The 21200-nt window shown below is 29.1% G+C and overlaps 1 protein-coding gene across 2 annotated transcripts in view; it reads left to right on the top strand.

Moving 5' to 3' along the window:
• The window catches only part of LOC108556444 (rho guanine nucleotide exchange factor 17), a 51830-nt gene extending 35761 nt beyond the window's left edge, over positions 1-16069 (top strand). The window contains exons 3-12 of one of the 2 annotated variants that reach the window (XM_017912585.1): positions 7976-8053; positions 8385-8489; positions 11647-11763; positions 11821-12548; positions 13478-13569; positions 13677-13938; positions 13996-14361; positions 14417-14481; positions 14537-14860; positions 14918-16069. In XM_017912585.1, the coding sequence (XP_017768074.1) occupies positions 7976-8053; positions 8385-8489; positions 11647-11763; positions 11821-12548; positions 13478-13569; positions 13677-13938; positions 13996-14361; positions 14417-14481; positions 14537-14860; positions 14918-15312 (2532 nt within the window). In that variant the 3' untranslated portion in view covers positions 15313-16069. Of the gene's footprint in view, positions 1-7975; positions 8054-8384; positions 8490-11646; positions 11764-11820; positions 12549-13477; positions 13570-13676; positions 13939-13995; positions 14362-14416; positions 14485-14536; positions 14861-14917 lie in introns of both variants that reach the window. The other variant, XM_017912576.1, reaches the window with a different exon arrangement.
• Positions 16070-21200: the final 5131 nt, after the last annotated feature.

Below are 21200 nucleotides of genomic sequence, written 5' to 3'. Positions count from 1 at the left end.
TATGAAACAAACAGAATTGGGAAATAATAAAGTCTTATTTATTGACTTTAAAAATAACTTTAAAAAATGCTATGGGATAATCAAATATCTTTAATAAACTGAAGAAGTGACTATTTTTTAGTGTTTTCAGGCAGGACAAAATACTAATTTTTATATTATTGACAAAATAATAATTAACTTGCTTATCTAATAATGTATTATAATGTACACATAAAGTTGAAAAAGATCTACGATCACAGTTTCGTATTATGTAATATTGTACATTCTCAGTAGAAAAAACTAATTATATAACATGAAAATAACGAATTTTTGAACCCGAAATTTTAACAAATTTAATATAAAATATATTTATATAATAAAATTGGATGCGTGTGACTACCAAATTTTTGTACACAAATTATATGTATGAATATCTTTCACTATACGAGTAAAAATCCGAAAACTTTGGAACTGATTAAACTCGTTAAGCGAGGTTCAACTGTACTTCAAATGCAAATTGGCTTTCAGTCACGAAATTTAAATATTCCCAGTCCTCATGAAGCTCAATAGAGAAGAATTTTAAATATATTTTATTTTTATAATTTTTGTAAAAAAATAATTATAGGCTCGAAGATTTCATAATTACTATGCAATGTCTCACACAGTCCGGGTAATCAGAACAGTCATTATTCCGGACTATTTGTAATCGGACTAATCAAGGAACTAGAAATAAACCGCACAAAAAGAGAAATAATTTTGTATATAGATTTTAGAAAATAATAAACAAAATTTAGTTTGTTTTGGAATGAGAGGTATTGCTGTATATTGAAAACTAAACATTAAAATTACAAAAATAATTTTATTCAGAAAATATAGAAAAATAAATAATGATTATTTTGGATCTTTGGTAAAATAAATAGACCTTTAATGAGTTTTAATAAAATTTAATTATTATTAAAAAATACTAGCAGATATAAATACATGAGGAACAACAAAGGGATTTCATTAATTAATTTAATTTTTCATTCCAATTTTTTTTATATCAACATATACATTTATCAATTATTATGATATAAAATGCAATATAAATGACTTTCAAACAGTCAGTATTTGTAATAAAACGAGACAAATATTAAAATACCTTCAATCTACTTGTGTTCTTCATTTTGACATCCTCACGATTTTTCTTTTTATTTACTCGTGTATATTTATAATGCTTGTTTTCTTTAATAATCTGATACTACAACATTGCTTATGGACGTTGGATGTGGAAATGAGGGTGTTGTGTGTCTGTACACAAAACGCTCGACTTTTATCGATAATACTCACAAACAGGAAACCGTTTATATGCTACGTATATATTGTTATTTCATGATGTGTTTGTTATGATTGATCAAGTGAAGGTCGTTACTATTTAAGCAACAATCTAATCAATAACAGATTTTTTTATGGGATAATATTAACGAAATATTTTAGTTAATTTCAACTTTATTTATACATTTACTTCAAAATATATTCACAAGAGTTATTGATTTTTGATAATCTTGTTATTTTTGGTTTATGGATGCGTGCTTTTATATTTTACGTTGAAATTACCCCAATATTTGGCGGCTGCGTTTCAGAGCTTGTTATTGGTCCAATATTCTGATATAAGGGGAAAGCAGATCGTGGAAAATTATTCGTCGCGAGGGTAGAATTCTTGTCAATCATAACGTTTTTTTTTTCAGAATTGTCTGATTTATTACATTTTATATTTATCATTTTTATATAATAATTTGAATACATTTTTTTTAAATTTACAGCAATATCACTATAGTACGATTTGAAAACTACAAACTAAATTTTCATTCACCAAAATAACTAAATTCCAAATAGTACAGAAGTATTGTATTCTTCGATTATTTCGGTTTCAAACAGGGGTTTTGGAGTATACGATTACCCGCACTAATTAATTAATTTATTGCTATTAGTATAAAATTGAAAAAAGTGTCAAAAAAGAGTTTATCTAATTAAAAAAGGATTTGGTCACTTGAATATTTAATGAAAACAAATACTACACAAAAGTTTATGAAAAGCGAACTGAGAATAGATTTTTTAACTATTTTATATTCGATAAATCAACGTTCACTGAAAATAAGACGTTCAATTACCAAAATAAATAATCCGAGAATGTTGGCCTTGAGATAGATTAGTCTATTGCATGTTATTTTGACTTGTTGGGAAGGGGAACTAATATTGACTCTTATACTAATATATTTTGCTTTTTTTTAATACAGTCGATTCCGCTTAATCGGGATACATCGGGACTAGTACATTTTGTCCCGATTAAGCGGCTGGCCTAATTATCCGAAGTTCCACAAAAATTACATAATATTTTAGTTAACAAAGTGCACAAAATAAAACAAGCAAAAAAAACTATTGCATATTAAAAAATGATATACTTACTACATTATAGAAAATGATATAAATTCTGGAACAATAAATAAGTATGTATTATACGCAGTCCGTCCATGGATGCGACTCAAATACAGCATCCATTCGCACAACATCCCTGGATCCTATGGTTGCGCCGCATCCATGGGATTCACACACGATTACTGTCCTGATTAAACGGAATATTGTCCCGAACAAGCGGAGTAAATTTGTGTTATTTCCTAAGATTTATTTTCGTTCTTTAGAATTTGTCCCAACGATTAACCGGTGTCCCAATTTTTCTGAAAAGTTAGTACACACAATTATTTTTTTTAACATAAATATTTATTTTTCTGTAATACAGTTGAGTCTCTGTTTGTGCGATTTGTATGTATTCAGTTCATGGATTAGCCCGGTTTCAAATAGTCCGAGATCCGCACTATGCAAGGTATTATTTGCAAAATATAAATAATTACAGAGAAAAATAAATTTATTTATTTTAATGAATGAAGTATAATAATTGTGATGTAACTACTGTACTTAAAATTAAAGTGTAAATAAAATATTATATAATGGGAAAAATAGTCAATATGCGGTTAGCACAATTTATATACATGTAAAATTGATATTTAAATAAGTAAATAAGCCACGTCTTGTCTTTTTATGAACTCTTTAAAAAAAAAGAAGCACACAATAAGCTTATTGTAAATTCTCTTTTCTTCTTGACGAAGTTCCCAATTATGGAATTAATATTAAAAGCATATTGATTCCATAATAAACGTAAAATGAGGGATTTGCATATACGAATAAAGTATTTCCTAAGTTTACTTTATGATTGATGTTATTAGTTTCAAGCAGCTGAACCAAATTTAAATAGTTTCGAAAGAACGAACACATCTGCGATAAAACGATCATCCCTGTAATATATTTTCCCTACTTATTAACTGGTTTAAAAAATATCTCCTTTTTTTCTGCAATTTCATTATGCTGAGGTTAGTTGTTAAAAAATATATATTATATTTACATATTATTTTATATCACAATTTTATAGGTTTTATTTGAACTAATTGAAGAATTTTTTTAATTTTTGTTGTTAAAATTTTGTTATTTCGATATTTTCAAATTGGACTATAGTGAATTCGAAACCGCAATATGCAAGGTATTGCTGTAATTTACATTTTCTATCTATACATCTTACAACATTAGTCAACGTTATGTTAGAAAACCGAAGTTTTGGTTTTAGTTTTTTATTTATGTTTGGAAACCGAAGTTCTAAAGTATTTGTAAAAATACAAAAAGAAATATATTTCTCTTTTTTAGGCAATATGAAAAACAAATTGTACCATAAATATAAGTAGATGAATCTAAACTTTACCAAATTTACACATGAGAATTTATTATTATAATTATTTATTGAAAATTATTAGTCAATTAATTTGGATTTAATGCGAAATATGTTTTCCCCAGCAATATTAATTATCATTTAATTTGATAGAAATCAGTAACTAATTAATAATTATCAATGCGACAATTATGTAAATATATTATATATTCAGAGATAAATAATTTAAATTCACAAACAACTAGATTTGATTGATTTTAGTTTTATGAAATATTAGTTGGATTAATTCTCAATCTCAGTTTTAAGAGATTATTAGATTATAAGAATAATCGAATTTAAAAACCGCATTTTTTTTTAAGAATTAATTTTTATTTCGATCAATTAAAATTTAGTTTGCTTAGTGCGCAGCACTATTTGAAAAATAATTTTGTGTATTTTTTTTTTAATTTTACTGAATTATTTTTTTAAATTTTCAAATAGGACTATGAATACGCATAAAAATAAACTGAACAAAAAAGAGACATTGACAAATATACATAAATAAATTTCAGTAATATTTTTTTAGAATACATTTTGTCAATTAAAATTTAATTTGTTTTGTAATTTTTAAACCGGACTGATTTGATTAATTGCTGTAATTAATAATTTGTTTTAAAGAAATTCTATATTGTTTTTGCTCAATGTCTCATAAAATTTTCTTATTATGTACACCATAAATATTCTTATAAAATTCTTCGTAGATATTTCATTTAAAAACGATAAACTTCATATGCGAATTCAATAATGCGTTTTTAAACAATGTGTTTACATCGTAAAATCTTTATTGCGATGTATGTAATTTCTTATACATATATGGTAGTAGTTTAAAAATAATTTCTTAAAATGATTGCGTATTAAAACTTATTTATATAAGCAAAAAATAAACCTTGGATGGAATAAATTTTCAAAACGTGCAAAATAATAATAATGTTAAATTATAGTTCAAAACTGCATTTAAAAGATATCAATACTGAAAAAAATATAAAATATAATTCTTTATAATTGATTATTTAATTATATATACTTTCAAAATAAAAATTTATAAATAACTTTGACAAACAAAACTCGATGAAGTCTGTTTCTGTATAAAGTTGGATTAGTTTACTTTTTAATTTTGTTAGGTACGTTTTGACACTTTTCTTTTCACGAATTTTATTATATTATACCTTTATAAGTAAAATTTGTTTATTTTTGGTCGCGTCTTCCCGTTTCCCTATTTGCTATGTGTTAAAATGACCTCCTATAACGCTGTTTCGTTTAGCACTCTGTCTTCAGGAACGAATTTGTATTAATATTTGTAAAGACAGAAGAAAAAATAATTTCAAGAGAAAAATATAATTATTTTTTGCATTTTTCAATGAAATCTATTGATATTATTAAATAAAAACCACTAATATACAAGACAAGTAAAGTAAGCTTAATGTAGTTTAGATGTATACATGATATTCCGACGAGTATGCTTTACAGGAATATTTGTAGGGTTTCCGACGCTTGAGCTTCAAAGGGATCTTCTTTAGAAGCTGCACATTACTGGTTTACAAGATGAATTAATTAATTTGTACATAACTCTTTAAGGGTTTCAATGGGCCGACAATCAGCTATTTTGTTGTCTGAATGCTTCGAATATATTTCATACTTATTTTTTTTTTCATGTTAAATTACTTTATTTCATTGTTTCTAATATTATAATTAAATTTTCTTATTAAATTACGTCTACAACTTCGTATTCTGTCATATATTTATTTCAATGTAATAATTAATTAAAATATATTAATCATTTTATTGTATTATTAATATACTTTATCCAACATATTTTCAGTAGTTTTTTTTCGTTGAGAATTGTTTAAAATAAAAACTATGGTGATTAGTTGTTAACTTTTTATTATCTATAACTACTTTCAATCAATAAGTGCAGATTAAGTATAGTAATGAACATTTTTAAACAAATTTAATTCGAAAAAAATGAGTACATAAAATTATTTTTTGTATATAAATTATAGTTTTCTTTTCTTCTATACAGTCAAGTCTCTTTTTATGCAGTTTTAAATTCCTCGATTAATATGCTTTCAAACAGTGCGGAACCGGAACAGTTCTGAACCGATTATCCGCTTTATTGCTGTATTTGTACCATGTATTGTTTTGGAAAATATATCTTGATCTTTTTGAAATTATATAATAAGAAGTTTCGTAAAAGGATACTTTGAATATAATTTGATATTGACATTAAAATATTGTACTTTTATATGTTATGGAAATCAATATTTTACTGCAAGAAGTTTTCAAATTAGTATTCAATTGTTCCAAGAGTTATCCGTTTCAAGATATTCGTATTCCATCTTGGTATTTTATATTTCTGAATAATTTCATGCTGCTCAATACTACAAAATACATTTTACTCATAAAATGAGTTTTTAAAATTAATTTAATTAAAAGTTTCCGGTATTGCAAGACATTACATAACTTTAAATTTATTTAACACATCACTCAATAAGTCTCCGTTCTAACTAAGAAAAACTATTTTTTTCTTTAAATTCAAATTTGTCAAGAGTGATACATTGATTCCAACGCTCCTTTAACTATTCGATGCCTGTTTTGTAGAATAATTTTAAGGTATAATCTATCTCACCCAACTTCACTTTAACGGTGTTTCGAAACTATTTTATGGATTTTTTTTATGTTTTCCGGAACAACTGCCGATTTTGGTTGACCAGAGCATTCAGCATCATCGGTGTTTGTACGACCGCGTTTAAATTCAGTATACCAGTCAATAATAGTTGATTTCCCTGGAGCAAAGTCTCCATAACACTTATCAAGCCACTGTTTAGCTTCAACAGTATTTTTCCCATAAAAAAACAATGTTTAATCAACACACGAAATTACATTGAAAATTACAAAACTGGGGTCACTAAAACCACTTTAATCTGTAAACAAATTGCACCTGTACCAATTTGCAGAATGTCATAAAATTTTCTTTGATACTCTCCAGAAATCATATGTTATCAACTTGATTTACATCATCTGTCTGATATTGATTATAAGACAATTCAGTCACCGTTTACTTAGTTATATAGTTAGTACCAACGTACAAATATCCGTATGAACGTACAAAGATGTAATTCTCAATAGCAGACTGTAGTATTCGGATTAAAACTAGTTTTAGATAAAAAAAAAAGAAGTTCTGGGTTTTCCACTAAGAGGCCCATCCAAATATAGGACCATCTGGATTTTGTTTTCCAAATAGAAGCCCATGGGCCTTTATTTGAAGACAAAGTTTCTGAATGAAAATTAATTATAACTTTTAATTTCATACTGTTCTATTGTTGCAATATAAATATTATTTCAAAATAAACCTGTTTCCGTATAGAAGCTTAATAGACAACATGAGAATCTTATAAATACAAATATCAAGTACAAGTCCATAAGCTTCCTAACGAAAAAAAAAACCGATGTATAAAACCATGACTGACATACAATTAAAATATGTACGCAGATACAGGCATTAGATATAAGTATGTCGCGCAATATGTACGTTTAAATGAACGTAATTCTCAAAAATATACGGCAATAAAAGCGATGTAAGAAACAAGTAGATAATATCAAAGTCTGATATATAATCAAAATATGTACGGAACTAAAAGCAGAGGATATCTATGAAAGTATACGTTAGATTGAACATCTTATATGGCAGTTTGTACGTAATGTACATATTAACATTAAAGGTACTTTGGTGTACAATTTGCTAAAAAAATCGTACAATTTTTTTTTTCAGTATTAACTTCTTTAAATTTTTAGTATAACTCAACAGCACCAATATGATTATTTGAATCATGATTTGTGTTATACTTTTTAGCTTGTTAAATTACAAACTCTATGTACTTTAATTATGATCACATGTTCAAAATACTGGAAATAAACTCACGTCTAACTCAATTTTGTTTTTAGTTTAAGTGTAACTACACGAGCACGCTTTGAAATTAGTTCCAATTTTATTGAGGAGTTAATTAAAACTTTACTAATTATTCCCTTGAAATATAATTTTAAATATAACTTTCATTATAGTTTTTTTGATCATATATTATCATTAATATTATTCCTTTTATATATGTATATACTTACTGTATATAATAGAAAATCAATTTGTATTTATTTTTGTAAGTAAATAATTAAATTTTAATTAAATTGTTTTTTTTTTGTATTTTTCAGAAATATCTGGAGCCGTTGAAAAATCCTGATAATGCCGGCTTGCTTGATGTTGCACTCGTCGACGAAGTATTCTACCAGGTAAGAGGACGAATTGTTAACATTCTGCACGTTAATCGATAAATACATAATCAGATGTGATAAACTGACAGGGAAAGTGCGATCATTACCTGCAATAATGTATTCCTATATACAGCTATGTTACTATAACCTAACACAATCGTAGACTATACATATTTAACCAAGCATAGAGGTTCCATTAATTAATCTATGTTATTAGTTAATTCATCGACACCTGCATGAATGCACACCGCACTAGCGTTACATAATTTGTCATTGTAATTACCGATGCACGTTGATGGTATTATTTACCTATTTTGATCTATTAATTAAACCCATTCGTTTTTTGTAGATACCATCGCTGTTCATGTACCATGATACTTTCTTGGAACAACTCAGAATGCGACTGGACCATTGGGATGCTAAACAGAAAGTCGGCGATGTTTTGTTGGAAATGGTAACTACAAGCTATTATCTTTTATATTGATTGTACGGAATACACATTTCGGCCATCCTTTAAATTAGTGGTCTCAAACTCAAATTGCATGTGTATTTATAACAAATGCATGTGGTGTATATGGCGTATGTGACCATGGATGCTGCAGTTGCGCCGCATCCATGCACGGACCGCGCCTAATCCTTATTCTGTTGAGTTTGAGAACGCTGCAGTAGATAATTAACTTAATAATTAATAAAACAATACCTCAGTTCAGTTCGAGGAATACGAAGGAACAGCACAAAAGTATATTAATAGTTTGTTTTGAAAATTTCAAACCGGACTTTAGTAAATTTGGACTAATCCGGAGCAATGTTTAATCTGCATTGACTGTTGCCATAATATCTATTTTTAGATACAATTTGTGTTACCCTCGTGCAGTATTATAATGATCATAAATCATAGAAAATTGGTTTTTAAAAATCAATCACAGATGTTTTATTTTCTCTACTTCGATGATTTATTGTTGTTATTCCAATTTGTATAAGATTGCTGCGAACTTTTCGCTGCTGAAGCGTATAAACTAGGCGAAGAATGTTGGCAATTAAGAAAATAATTTAAGAGCCATAATAATCCGAATACACATTTTTGATTACAACTTCAGTATTCGAACGTCATTACTACCGTATTAAACATTTTTCTATGACGTAAAAAGCAGGAAATTTGAAAAAAATCAAACATAAGAGTAAAATCAATTTTCAATATTTTGTATTGAAATTGGGGGAACTTTTGTTTTTGACAAATGATATAATGAAATACTATTTTTAGCTGGTTTATTTTTCATGGTTAAAAACCATCCATCCAAAAACCGTCCATTTATTACGGTAATTTGGTTCTCAACAAGAAGAAATCGTGTTATAAAAAGAAAACAATGATTTTTTTATCAAAACTATAAATTTTATTTTATAACTTTGTCACTTCTAAACAACTTGAACAAGGACATTTTCTCTATGACAAAATGTCATATTCTGAGTTTTCTTCTGCAACATCTTGATTTTTATGTACCTCGCATAGTGCGGGCTATGGATTCCGATAATAATCCGCATTATTTGAAACAGAACACTGAATGTAGAAACAAAAACATAAAACAATATTTTTTGTACTATTTTATTTTCTATTTTTATTTTGTTCAATTAAAATTTAGTGTACTTAGTGAGATCTATTGCGATAATGGCGTGTTTTTATTTTCGAAACGTGTTAAATCGAAACCATGTTGAAGGAATGCTTTTTCATACAAGGTTATCAGTAATTAATGTATAAAATTTATCTATAATTTACATTGTTTTCTGGTTATTGCTGATTATTAACGAAAATTTCTGTTGAATAATTAAATATAATGTACAGCCTATATCTCTTCATATATTATATTATGCAGTATCATTTTTAAAGGTGGAAATCAAAATCCCAACAACCGAAATCCCGACATTTGAAATACCGACAGTAACAAAATCCTAATTATAATTATTGGAATTATAGTTGACGAGATTTTGATATTGTCAGGAATTTGATAGTGTCGGGATTTCTATATAGACCCCATTTTTATCAATGAATAAAATACGGATTTCAAAACAATATATATAGTAAGACTTCCTTTAGTGCTTAGGATGAGTTTCTATACGACAAGCGCTTAATGAAAAAGCTTAAACGATTTCTCCATACAAGAACATTATAGTTTTTTTAGGCTTTGAGTAGACATTCTTTCCTTCTTACGTATTACCTAATATTAAGGATATCCGTAATATTTATATACTTTATACAAAATTTATAATAAATAATATGAAATATACCAAAATCGTAGGTTCTGTAAAGCCAATAAATACATTTAATTTATTAGATCTTACAACAAAAAAAGGTATCAATCAAAACAAAAGGTTAATTAATTAAACGCCACCTGCTTAAGTATTCTGCAAACGTTCTTGTGCCTGGTGCATGTATTAGAAAGTTTGCGACTAGTTTCTCTAAGTAATTAATCAGATACTCATTGAAAGGTGCAATTTCATTCCAAATTCCTCGGGGATAATTATTGCGTCGCACTCAGCACTGCATTCGGGCATGATGAGGTGGAAACTGCCGATGATGAAATGCGTTCTATTTTGCAAGTGCGCGCATTTTCTTCACGTTTTATGCTCGCCTCTTTTCTCCTTCTTATTTTCTAGTCCTCCTTTTCTTATCATCTTAGCCTTTCCGTAACTTCAAATTTTTTTGTTGTTCTTATAATCGCTTCTTGCGTAATACATATTAATTGGTCCTTATGGTATAATTTATTAATTAAAGTATGTGCGTATGTCGAAGCGCGCGAGAAACACGAGCGAGCGACTATCAAAATCGATTACTATCAATTACTACCAATTAAGATCTCGAGGGGCTAAATTTAGACGAGCAGATCAAAACAGTTTCGCGTTCCACAACATCAACATTATCAATTTTATTTCGACACCCACGGATTTCGGAGTCTTCTATCCAGCATCGAGCCAAGTATGAATGGAAGCGACAAGCAACAGTTCCCATTCATTACATTTTTATACCAGCCGCCCCAAATAGCTTACAACAAAGGCACCTGTTGCACTACAATAATTGCCCAGAAATTAAACTACTGTCAACTTACACAACGGAAATAACGAAGGGCAATTATTTTAAAAGTCAATACAATAAATTTTGCACCAACAGTTTTTTTTTACTATTGATGACTACACTTCTTTCTTTACCTTAAAAACTTGAATATAATATACCCATATATGTTAATAATTAAATTGATATTTGCATTACATTTTTTTCTATTAAACTTTTAAATTTATCAAACAACAAAGGTGTCTAATCATTGACACAACTGTACGTGAGTTTGTTGATTATTAAAAAAAGGTATGCTAATATTCCTGGGACAAAATTAGCACAAATTTTGCGTATAATATACGAGTATAATTGTATGCATAGTAGCCTGTTCGAAAATGCGTATTATTAATAAATAATAACTACTTTTTAAAAAAATGTGTATTGAGTTATGAATACCGACGCATGCCAAAGCTATAAACAGCGAGAATATAGGTTAAACAAACTGTTGTCCATTACTAAAGATACCTAAGTGAAACATCATTTCGATTTACTTACTATCTATTTTTAGTTCTCCAACCCTTCGCTAATTGAGACATACACGAGTTACGTAAATAATTGGAAAAGAGCACGTGACGTATGGAAGAACGCGCAGCAATCGAAACCGGCGTTTGCTAGGTTCTTAGTGGTGAGTATAGTTTGGGTGATGCTTTGGAAATGGTATAATCCGATTGTGATTTATTAGGCGAAAGCCCGTGAGAACAAAGGAAAACTGCCGTTGGACTCTCTGCTCATCAAACCTATCCAGAAGTTCCCCAAGTACGAGCTACTCATCCAGAGGCTTATCAAGAACACAGATGAAACCCATCCCGATCATGGACTTCTCACCGCCGCCCAGAAGGAGCTCCACGACCAGGTGGTGAAGATCAACTGCACCGAACGCGAGGCACTTGAGCTGGAGCAGCTGAGGGATATCGAAGGACACATTGAAGGTCTCATAGATCTGGCTTCCCCCGACAGATCTTACCTGAGACACGATCTGGTCTCTATGGCCGTTGGTGGTACTACCCGTAAAGAAAGAGCTTTGTTCCTATTTTCGGACTTACTTTTAATCACCAGCATTAAAAGACGCAGCGGAACGATTAGGCGACCTGCCACCGGTCAGACTTCCACCATGTCTGCGTTGGATGCGACGAACAAATATAAACTAATTATGAAGATCTCTTTAGATGATCTTGAAATTCTACGAACTAGGGACGAGAATCTCAAGCAAGTCATGGTTGAAATGGAGAACCTCACCGAAGACATTGCCGTCATGAATCAAATAAATGAGCTCACCTGGACGCTTCACTGCAGCCATGGACCCATGGATGAGGTTATCCGTGACATGCTTGCTAATCTCAATGAACAATTACTTAAGCAACAAACTAACGACACCCAACTTTCTTGCCTGGATTTAACAATAAACGCTGCGTAAGTCTATTTATATTATAATATTTCTTACACTTAAAATAACTACTTTTGTTAACACAAGTTATAGGTTTTATCCCTTTACTTCAATACCTATCCCCAAGATATTATAAACATGATTTTTCAGTTTCCAACCATGATTTATACAATTTAAATATATTTCAAAATTAATTTCAATTAACAAAACAAAAACAAGATTTAATGCATAATGTGTTAGTAATGAATACTTTATCTTACTTGTAATTGGAGGATTTATATTTCCTTTAGCTAAATCAGGGGCGACCAGCTACACTACCTTTGGAAATCATATTTCATGCTCATAGTGAATCTTCATACATACATTTTAATTACATAAGACACGCACCATTTGCCGTATGCGATCCGCAGTATGTCCACCCCTGTTATACATGTTTTTTTGTTATATTATAAATCTAAATTATTTCGGTATCCATCATCTTTAAACTCAAACATTTAAAACTTCATCCATAATAGTGGAATGAACTATCACTTTATAAATTGAAACTATACCAATCATACTACCGTACCCTCAGACTACTTAACTCCCAACTGCTGCGAAAATGTAAAACCTAGGTAGGTGAGTTTTACACTTTCAATTCGCTTTTGATTTTATGCTTTATATCCCGATTTAGCTCACTAATCATTTAGATTTGATTATTCATTATCAAGTACATATATTTTTCATTTACAATAATTACTAATAGTTCCATGCGCATCATTCTGTAATACGACTATATTTATCATACTTATAGTTGAAAGTACGATTGTAGAACATTAATTATTGATGTTAGAACTAAAAGTATGTTACTTTAGATTTCTTGTAATAACTTGTCGAGTCATGATGAACTCAGTTGATGTTATATAAATGGAGTATCTGTAATTTTATCTATATACATGTTTTTTTAAATTTATAGTAACGGATCGGAAAATGTATCCATAGTATTTAATAGTCCTGATAAGCGAGCTTCGTGGGAAGAAACTATAAGTGAAGCGAAACATAAGCTAGGTAAAGACAATAAAAGTATATATAAATATATATGTTGCGCTTTTTACAATTATTGTGAAGGCGTCTTTATGATATGGTATATGCTTAAAGTATAAGTTGTCTTCTAGCAATATCCGGTGACAGGAGGCCTACACCTGAGCTTGTGGCTACGGTGCCCATAAGGAAGACAAGAGCGGGACTTCAATTCACATGCGCTGCGCCAACGTTGGATGATGACATAAAGGACGTGTGGGTTTGCAATAGTGATGGTTACGTTGGCCAGGTGTGCGTGCTAAGCTTACAACCAGAACCTACTGTGACTTCGTGCAACGGTGTCTGTAACGCAAGGATTTTGTGTATATGCAGTGTAGCCGGACTAAACTCTGAGGGGTACTACAACTAATCAAAAATGATTAACACCATGTTTTTAATTTATTCTGTCTATAGCTGCTCCGAGGTGGTTAAGGAACACAAGGATGCCAAGCAGAAGGATGAACCAAAATTGCCATTCGACAGTGGTTCATCTGAAGACGAAGAGAAGCATGAGCATATGTCGAAGATCACAACTGCAATAGCTCCAGCACCAAAGCCAGCTCCAAAGCCACCGAAACCAGCGAGGACCATCAACGTTGTTGATACTTCTGATACGGTCATAGATTATTGCATGGATTCTGATGAGGGCGATTGTCTGCAGTGCACCATGTGGCTCGGAACAGAGGATGGATGCATACACGTGTACAACTCCAGCGATAACATACGAATTAAGAAGAATAAAATCAGGATACAGCATCAGTCATCGATTCTCTGCATGATGTAAGTAATCTTTAATATACGGCGCAAGAATTCCATTAATTATCTAACATTTCAGATACCTAGATGATAAGGTGTACGTGTCTCTGGCCAACGGTGATGTTATAATTTATGAAAGGGATTGTAGTAAGATTATTTATATAATAATTTATATTTATATTAATGTAATTCGCTTTAGATGGTAGCTGGAATGTGAATATGCCCGTTATGGTGACTGTTGGTTCATCCACTATGCCTGTGACCAGGTTGTTACCCAACAATGGAAAACTATGGTGTGCGTGTGGAAATGTTATTAAAGTTGTTTGTGATACAACTCTGGAGCCAAATCGCCAGTTCACAGTTAACAATGACGCTAACAAACCAATCACCTGCATGGTACTCTCTGGGAATGGTGTATGGTTATCACTACAAAACTCAGCAATTATCAAATGCTATCACGCTACATCAATGGAATTCCTAAGTGAAGTAAACGTGGCTTCAGCGGTCACCAAGATGCTCACAAGTAAACACATATAATCACAAACCATGTTGTATTTCTTATCTACTGATTTATTTCCAGGTTGTGATGATATCATTCGCCAACATAAAGCGGCCTGTCTTCGAGTCACAGCTTTGCTAGCGTGCAAAGATTTGTTATGGATTGGTACTTCAGCTGGTGTCTTGCTCACGATGCCGTTACCACACATAACCACAACGACGGTTAAGTTAACCAGTATGCCTCATGTAGTGGGTCTTCCTCACGGTCACACCGGTCACGTAAGGTTTCTAACAAATATTGAATTAGATATGCCTTTAGAGGATCAGGCTAGAAGCTCGAAATCCGCTCAAACCACTGCTGCAAGAACTCTGGTCATTTCTGGTGGCGATGGTTACGAGGATTTCAGAAATTCAAATATATCAGAGGTGGCCGGGCGTGAAGATTCTACCAACCATCTCCTGTTGTGGAACATTTGACCCGCAGATCGATGCTCTGGACGTCGCAGTGTTTCGAAACGTGGAGCGAAATTGAGGGAAAATAGAAAGAAGAAGAAAAGGATAACAGGATAAAGATCACATATAACAGCAGCAGCGTAATAAATGTTATATTTCCTTCATTTGGTGTCTACATAACTCTTTTTGATGTTAATTTCTCCGCATTTTTCTCTCTTTGGATTGTCTCTTAAGTGCTTAGCATTATAGTATAAACAGTGATCGAATGCGTACGCATTCGATCACTGTCTATAATCTCATTGTTGAACCTATCAAGTGAATTTAACAAACCGGAGACAACGGACTCCCTTTTTTTCGCAGTATTATCTGTATAAAAGAGAATTCTGTTATATATCAGATCTGATCTTGAAAGGCCAAGTTTAGTTGCGTTATATTTATTTATATTCAATCATTCTCATCTTTTTTTTTTATTTTACTTTATTATTATTTTTTTTTTGTTTACGTTTTGACAATGATGTGTGATAGTAATTTTAGGGTTTCCAGATAACTTAAATTCCTTTACTTAACAAATCTGCGTAATAAACTCGTGATCTGCTCTCGGCCTGAAGTTACTTTAATTTTTAATAAAAAAAAAACATATTTATTCCACTTACACACAGATATACGTACACACACAAACACAGAACATAATATATACAAACACACACCTAAACACACATGATAATCAAAAGTGAATCTCCTTTAAGCGATTTTAAGCGAAGTTATTTTTTTATAATGTCTTTTGTTTATTATTTATTTATCTTGAATACACATGAATGTTATATTATTTAAAGAGAGAGACCAAGATAAAACATATATTATATTTTACGTTTCAGAATTTGCTTTTATTTCTTTTCACATTTTCTTTACTTTTATTTAGTATTATATTAATCATTATGAAATGGAACTTTGGCATTCTGGAAAGCTAATATTATCATCTATATTTTACAATTCAGTTCAATGGACTTCAATTTTTTTTTTCTACATTTGTCTTCTTATATTTCTTCTACTTTGATCTCAATTGATTAAACCATAGTAGAAAGTCTTCTTTTAATAACCAATTGGGACACAAGACTTTCTGCAAATGTTTAGTAATATTCAAGATTAATTTCATGTTTAAAGCTTTCATTCAGTCATTTAATAAATGGACTAAAACTCGTGCTATTATATAATTATCAAAAAAGTATTTATAAATATATATTTACATAGATTTAAAGTTATTAAAAATACATAATATGTAAATCAATTTCTAGATCAGCGTTTTTCAACAGAAATTCTACTTAAATCTGTAACATCAGTATAAACCAGAATTGATATATTCCAAATGTTTTCGGGGGAAAATTGTAATATGGATATAAATTGTTGGACAACACTGATCTCAATGATTTAATCAATATTATTATAATATATAATGTTAATCTATATTTAAAAGTAGATTTATAGGAATTTTACTGAAATTTAATTTCTATATTTTGTGAAATGCATTCAGAATTATGAAATACAGTGGATATCGTATAGCACGTAATGAAGGGACCAAAATGCCGGATTCAGGGATAAACATCGTGTTAAGGAAAAATAAACAACAAAAAATAAAAGTGAAGATGCATTTTTCGTTTTGGTAGATTCTAATGGAAACAGGAAAATCTACTAAGTCATTAAGGAATGATAAGAAATGTGTTTTCTTAAAATCGCGTTAAACGATTTCCAGTGTATTTGATATATCTCAGCAGCACAACCAATTAGTATGTGTGATAGAAGTTCTAAGCAATGCTTATAGATGGCAGACCTGATGATCCGTTCTGAATCTATTCTAAAAGAAAAGAAACCTGTCTTCAAAAGACGCACTATCTTAAAGTGCTGCCATCTGATGTGGCGCTTCTTTTGTCACACAATCACAGGACCGGACTCAGGAAATTTTATATATAAGAATAATATTTACTCTATATTATATAGAAAGTGAGCTGAATTATTATGATCTTGGTGCTTTTCGCATAATAAAATGTATGTAAAAAAATATCTATTTAAAAGTTTTAAGCTCTACTTATAAATTTAAAATGTAGAACTCAGATTATTATAGCTGTAATCACTGGATGTACTATATATTAATGTAATATTGTTACCAAAAAAAATACAGAATATGCATTTTTTTTCCTCTTGTGATGACAATAACTGAAAATTACCATCTCGAGGACAAAATTTGAACCACTGATTTTGTTTGGTAATGATAACTATGTATATTTTTTCCTATATAGAGAAGATATATACTGAAAAGAATTTATATGTTCTATATGCGTGTTTAACTTTAATGGAAAGGTACCTGAATAGTACAAAACACAATAGAGTCCAACAATTGCATTGTCTGAGTTGGACTAGTATGAGCTTTTATATTGGAAAAATAATATTGCTTTCATTATGAGCAATATTACTTTTCGATAATGTTAAGTTTAAACTGGATGTTTTCACTGAAGTTTGATCAGATCAGCGTTCCCCAACCATAATCTGTAGATTAAATTAGTGTGCCAAATGATGTTACAATAATCCTCATTCAATTTTGATTATTTATCCTCTCCAGTTCGAAAATATATTGTATTCATATTATGGTTTCAGAATGAAATATAGATTGATACAAAGTAATTTTAAACAGTTGGGATACGTTGCTTTAGAACAAACCTTTAAGAAATTGAATGAGTTATTGGGAATATAAAACAGATATTTAGGTACTACCTTTCTTACTATACTTATAACGTAGATCAGAATAAATGTCAATGGATGTATTACAGTTTAAACTAATATTTAAGTCGTTGTAAAAAAAGAGGATCCCAAAATCAAAATTCTTGCTTTAATAAAAAAAAAATGTAACTTTTGGGTCCAGCGGAAGAATAGCGTATTTGCGCGAACGTAGTTCCTTACGTCAGTCATTGGGACAATAAATGTGTAAAAAAAAATTCTATTTATTTATACTCAACTTTAAAGTACAAAAAATATGGGACTAGGTCTTCCCGCTAACGAAACAAAGATACAAAGAGTTTACGTAAAAATTTGTTTACAAAAATATATATATGTCTATTTTCAACGTTTTGAACAGTTTCCTTTAAAATTTTTAATGAAATTTAAATATTTTATATATTCTGGAACAGTAAAAATTTTGCAGGGAGTTATCTTATATCAAATTTTATTATAAAACATGAAGAAAATCTACTTTTGGAAACTATCCTCTAAAACAGAAAATATATTTACTTATTATAAATGTTTAGAAATGCATGTAACTGATAAGTATTGCACGATATATTTAATATATGATGTAATGTTATTATGTGTCAACTATAAAATAATGTAAATCGGCGATTCTTAACTTAAACATTTGAAGAAAAAAAAATAAAATAATTGCAGTTATTTAAAAAAAAAAATTATAATTCAAAAAATATCTCAATAATTTGATGAAATAATAACAAAATTTCTTACAAAAAAATACAAATAAAAAATATATTTTAACAAGAATTTTTACAATACATAATTGACTTCAATATCTTAAGAATCGCCGTATTTCAATAAGTCACAAATATGTAGCTGGATAATATATAAGTAATATTTATAAATTCAGCGATTCCTAACTTCAAGATTTTGATAATAGAAAGAAAACAAAAATATTTAAAAAATTATAATTATTAAAAAAAAACTATTGTTTATTTTTTTTGTAATTCAAAAGATAGTTCAATATTTGGATGAAATTGTAACAATATTTATTGCAAAATTCATAAAAAAAAAATACAATAGACTTCAATATTTTACGAATCGCTGACCGTATTTCAATAAGTTACAAAAAAAAATGTAGATGCACTATATATGTAATATTCATAAAATGTATGTTAACATTGCGAAAAATATGTATTAATGTATTACGGTTTTCTTAATTATTGATTTATTAGTTTGGTTTGGTATTGCATATATTATTTGGTATGGGCAATTAATACACTTCGCAATTCATGCCAATTACATAACTTTATGATTGATGGAATTACTCAGAAAATTATAATTCATAATTCTAATTAATTTACATTACATTTCTTACACTGCATTTTAATGTAAATATTTAAAAAAAAATACTCAAAACTCGATCTGATTTATCGCATTTTCAACACCATATGGATATAAATATGCAATACTTTTCCTTTCTATCTTATTATTTGGATAAAACTTTATTAAAAAAAATATCATTAATATCACTGGATTTAGTGCTTGGACATTTATTTCTCTGATACACTTATACTTTATTTCTGCTATGTAAAATTAATAAATTTCTAAAACCGTAAACACTGTGTTTTTATTTTTATAATTCCCACATGCTAATCAGTAGTGACGTTAGCAATAGAAATAGAAGTAACTAGCAATAACAAGGCAATATTATATTATTACTTGGAAAATAAAGAAAGAAAAACAGAATCAAACTACATTTGTTGCAATAAAATATTTTATAATTATGTTTAATACCGGACAAATCGAGGATTTTTAAACCGAAAACACACAAAAAGAGACTTAACTATATAAAAAAAAGAAACGATCATTTTCTGTTCTATTTTTTAGAATTAAGAATTAAGAAAGTCAAGGGCCCTAGATTCTAGTTTTACTAATTGAGGGCCCAAACATTTTTTGTTTATATTTTTTTTTATGATTATTTTGTGATGTTTCTCTAAGTGTTTTATGCCTTTTTCTTATACATTTCTGGTTTTAAGTTAAATTGAAAAGATTATAGAACCTATAAATTATTTCATGTTTCATTAGGAAATTGCCGTCAATTAATGTACGACTTTTTAATTGTAGTAAAAACAAAACTGGGACATTAATTTAGTTTGTCTAACGGAAGAAGTAGATGAAAAAAAAACATGCACTCGAGAGAAATATGCACACTTTTTTTTCTATGAGGAAAGTTAAGTTTTATTTCATAATAACTTGTTACCATGAGTCGGTCAACTGCGTTTACGCTTGTAAAATTCGAGAACACTCTAATTTACGTTTTTCTCGGACACTCGTTAAATTGACTTTACGCGCGATTGCGTAACGCGCGTACAATGCGTAACCGCGACCTTAAACGTTACTACGCCTGAGATCTACGTATGCCATTTTTTTATAACACCATTTGAAACAGAATCTACGTAAACAGAGTTACAATTTACGTTTAACTAATTTATTTTTACGCAAAAGATCATTTCAATATTATTATAAATTAATGTACATTTTTAATTAAAAAATAATTGTTATTAATCATATAATTTTAAAATAATTAATTATAAACATAAAATGAATACAATTTGACGGAACTACTTAATAAAAATTATATTTAATACACTGCTTGTACAATATTACAAGTAATTACAGTAAAAAAGTGTGAAATAAAAAACACATGATTCATTGACCGTAAGTATTTCCGCTGAATTATATAACGATTATCTCTGTTCTATCAAATTTAGTTATAATGACAAAAGCATTGACTTTATAAAACATACGAACATTTCTATGCTTGTTCTTTTCTTATTTAAATATTTCTATAAAAATAATAATAATAATGTTTATTGCATCAGTTCAAAAAAAAAACATATACAGTAATAAAAAAAAACAAAATAAATATGGAAATTTTCAAAATAAACTAAACTTTATATGATTAAGTAAATAATTACAGATAAAAAAGTATGAAATTAAAAACAAACCATTTTTTTCCAACAGACTTTGTCCTTTCCGCCAATTTTTATTATATCAATTTATGTAATACATTTTCTTTTATTAAACATAGGTTAATGTTACAATTTATCTAAAAAAAATGTTAAATTCAAAATTTTAATTTGGAAAAATCTAGATGAAATAGATAAAATAATAAAAAA

The sequence above is a fragment of the Nicrophorus vespilloides genome, unplaced genomic scaffold, assembly GCF_001412225.1.
Source record: "Nicrophorus vespilloides isolate i.1.1-1 unplaced genomic scaffold, Nicve_v1.0, whole genome shotgun sequence".
In the NCBI taxonomy this organism is placed as follows: Eukaryota; Metazoa; Arthropoda; class Insecta; order Coleoptera; family Silphidae; genus Nicrophorus; species Nicrophorus vespilloides.
This window is presented reverse-complemented; position numbering and strand designations above follow the sequence as displayed.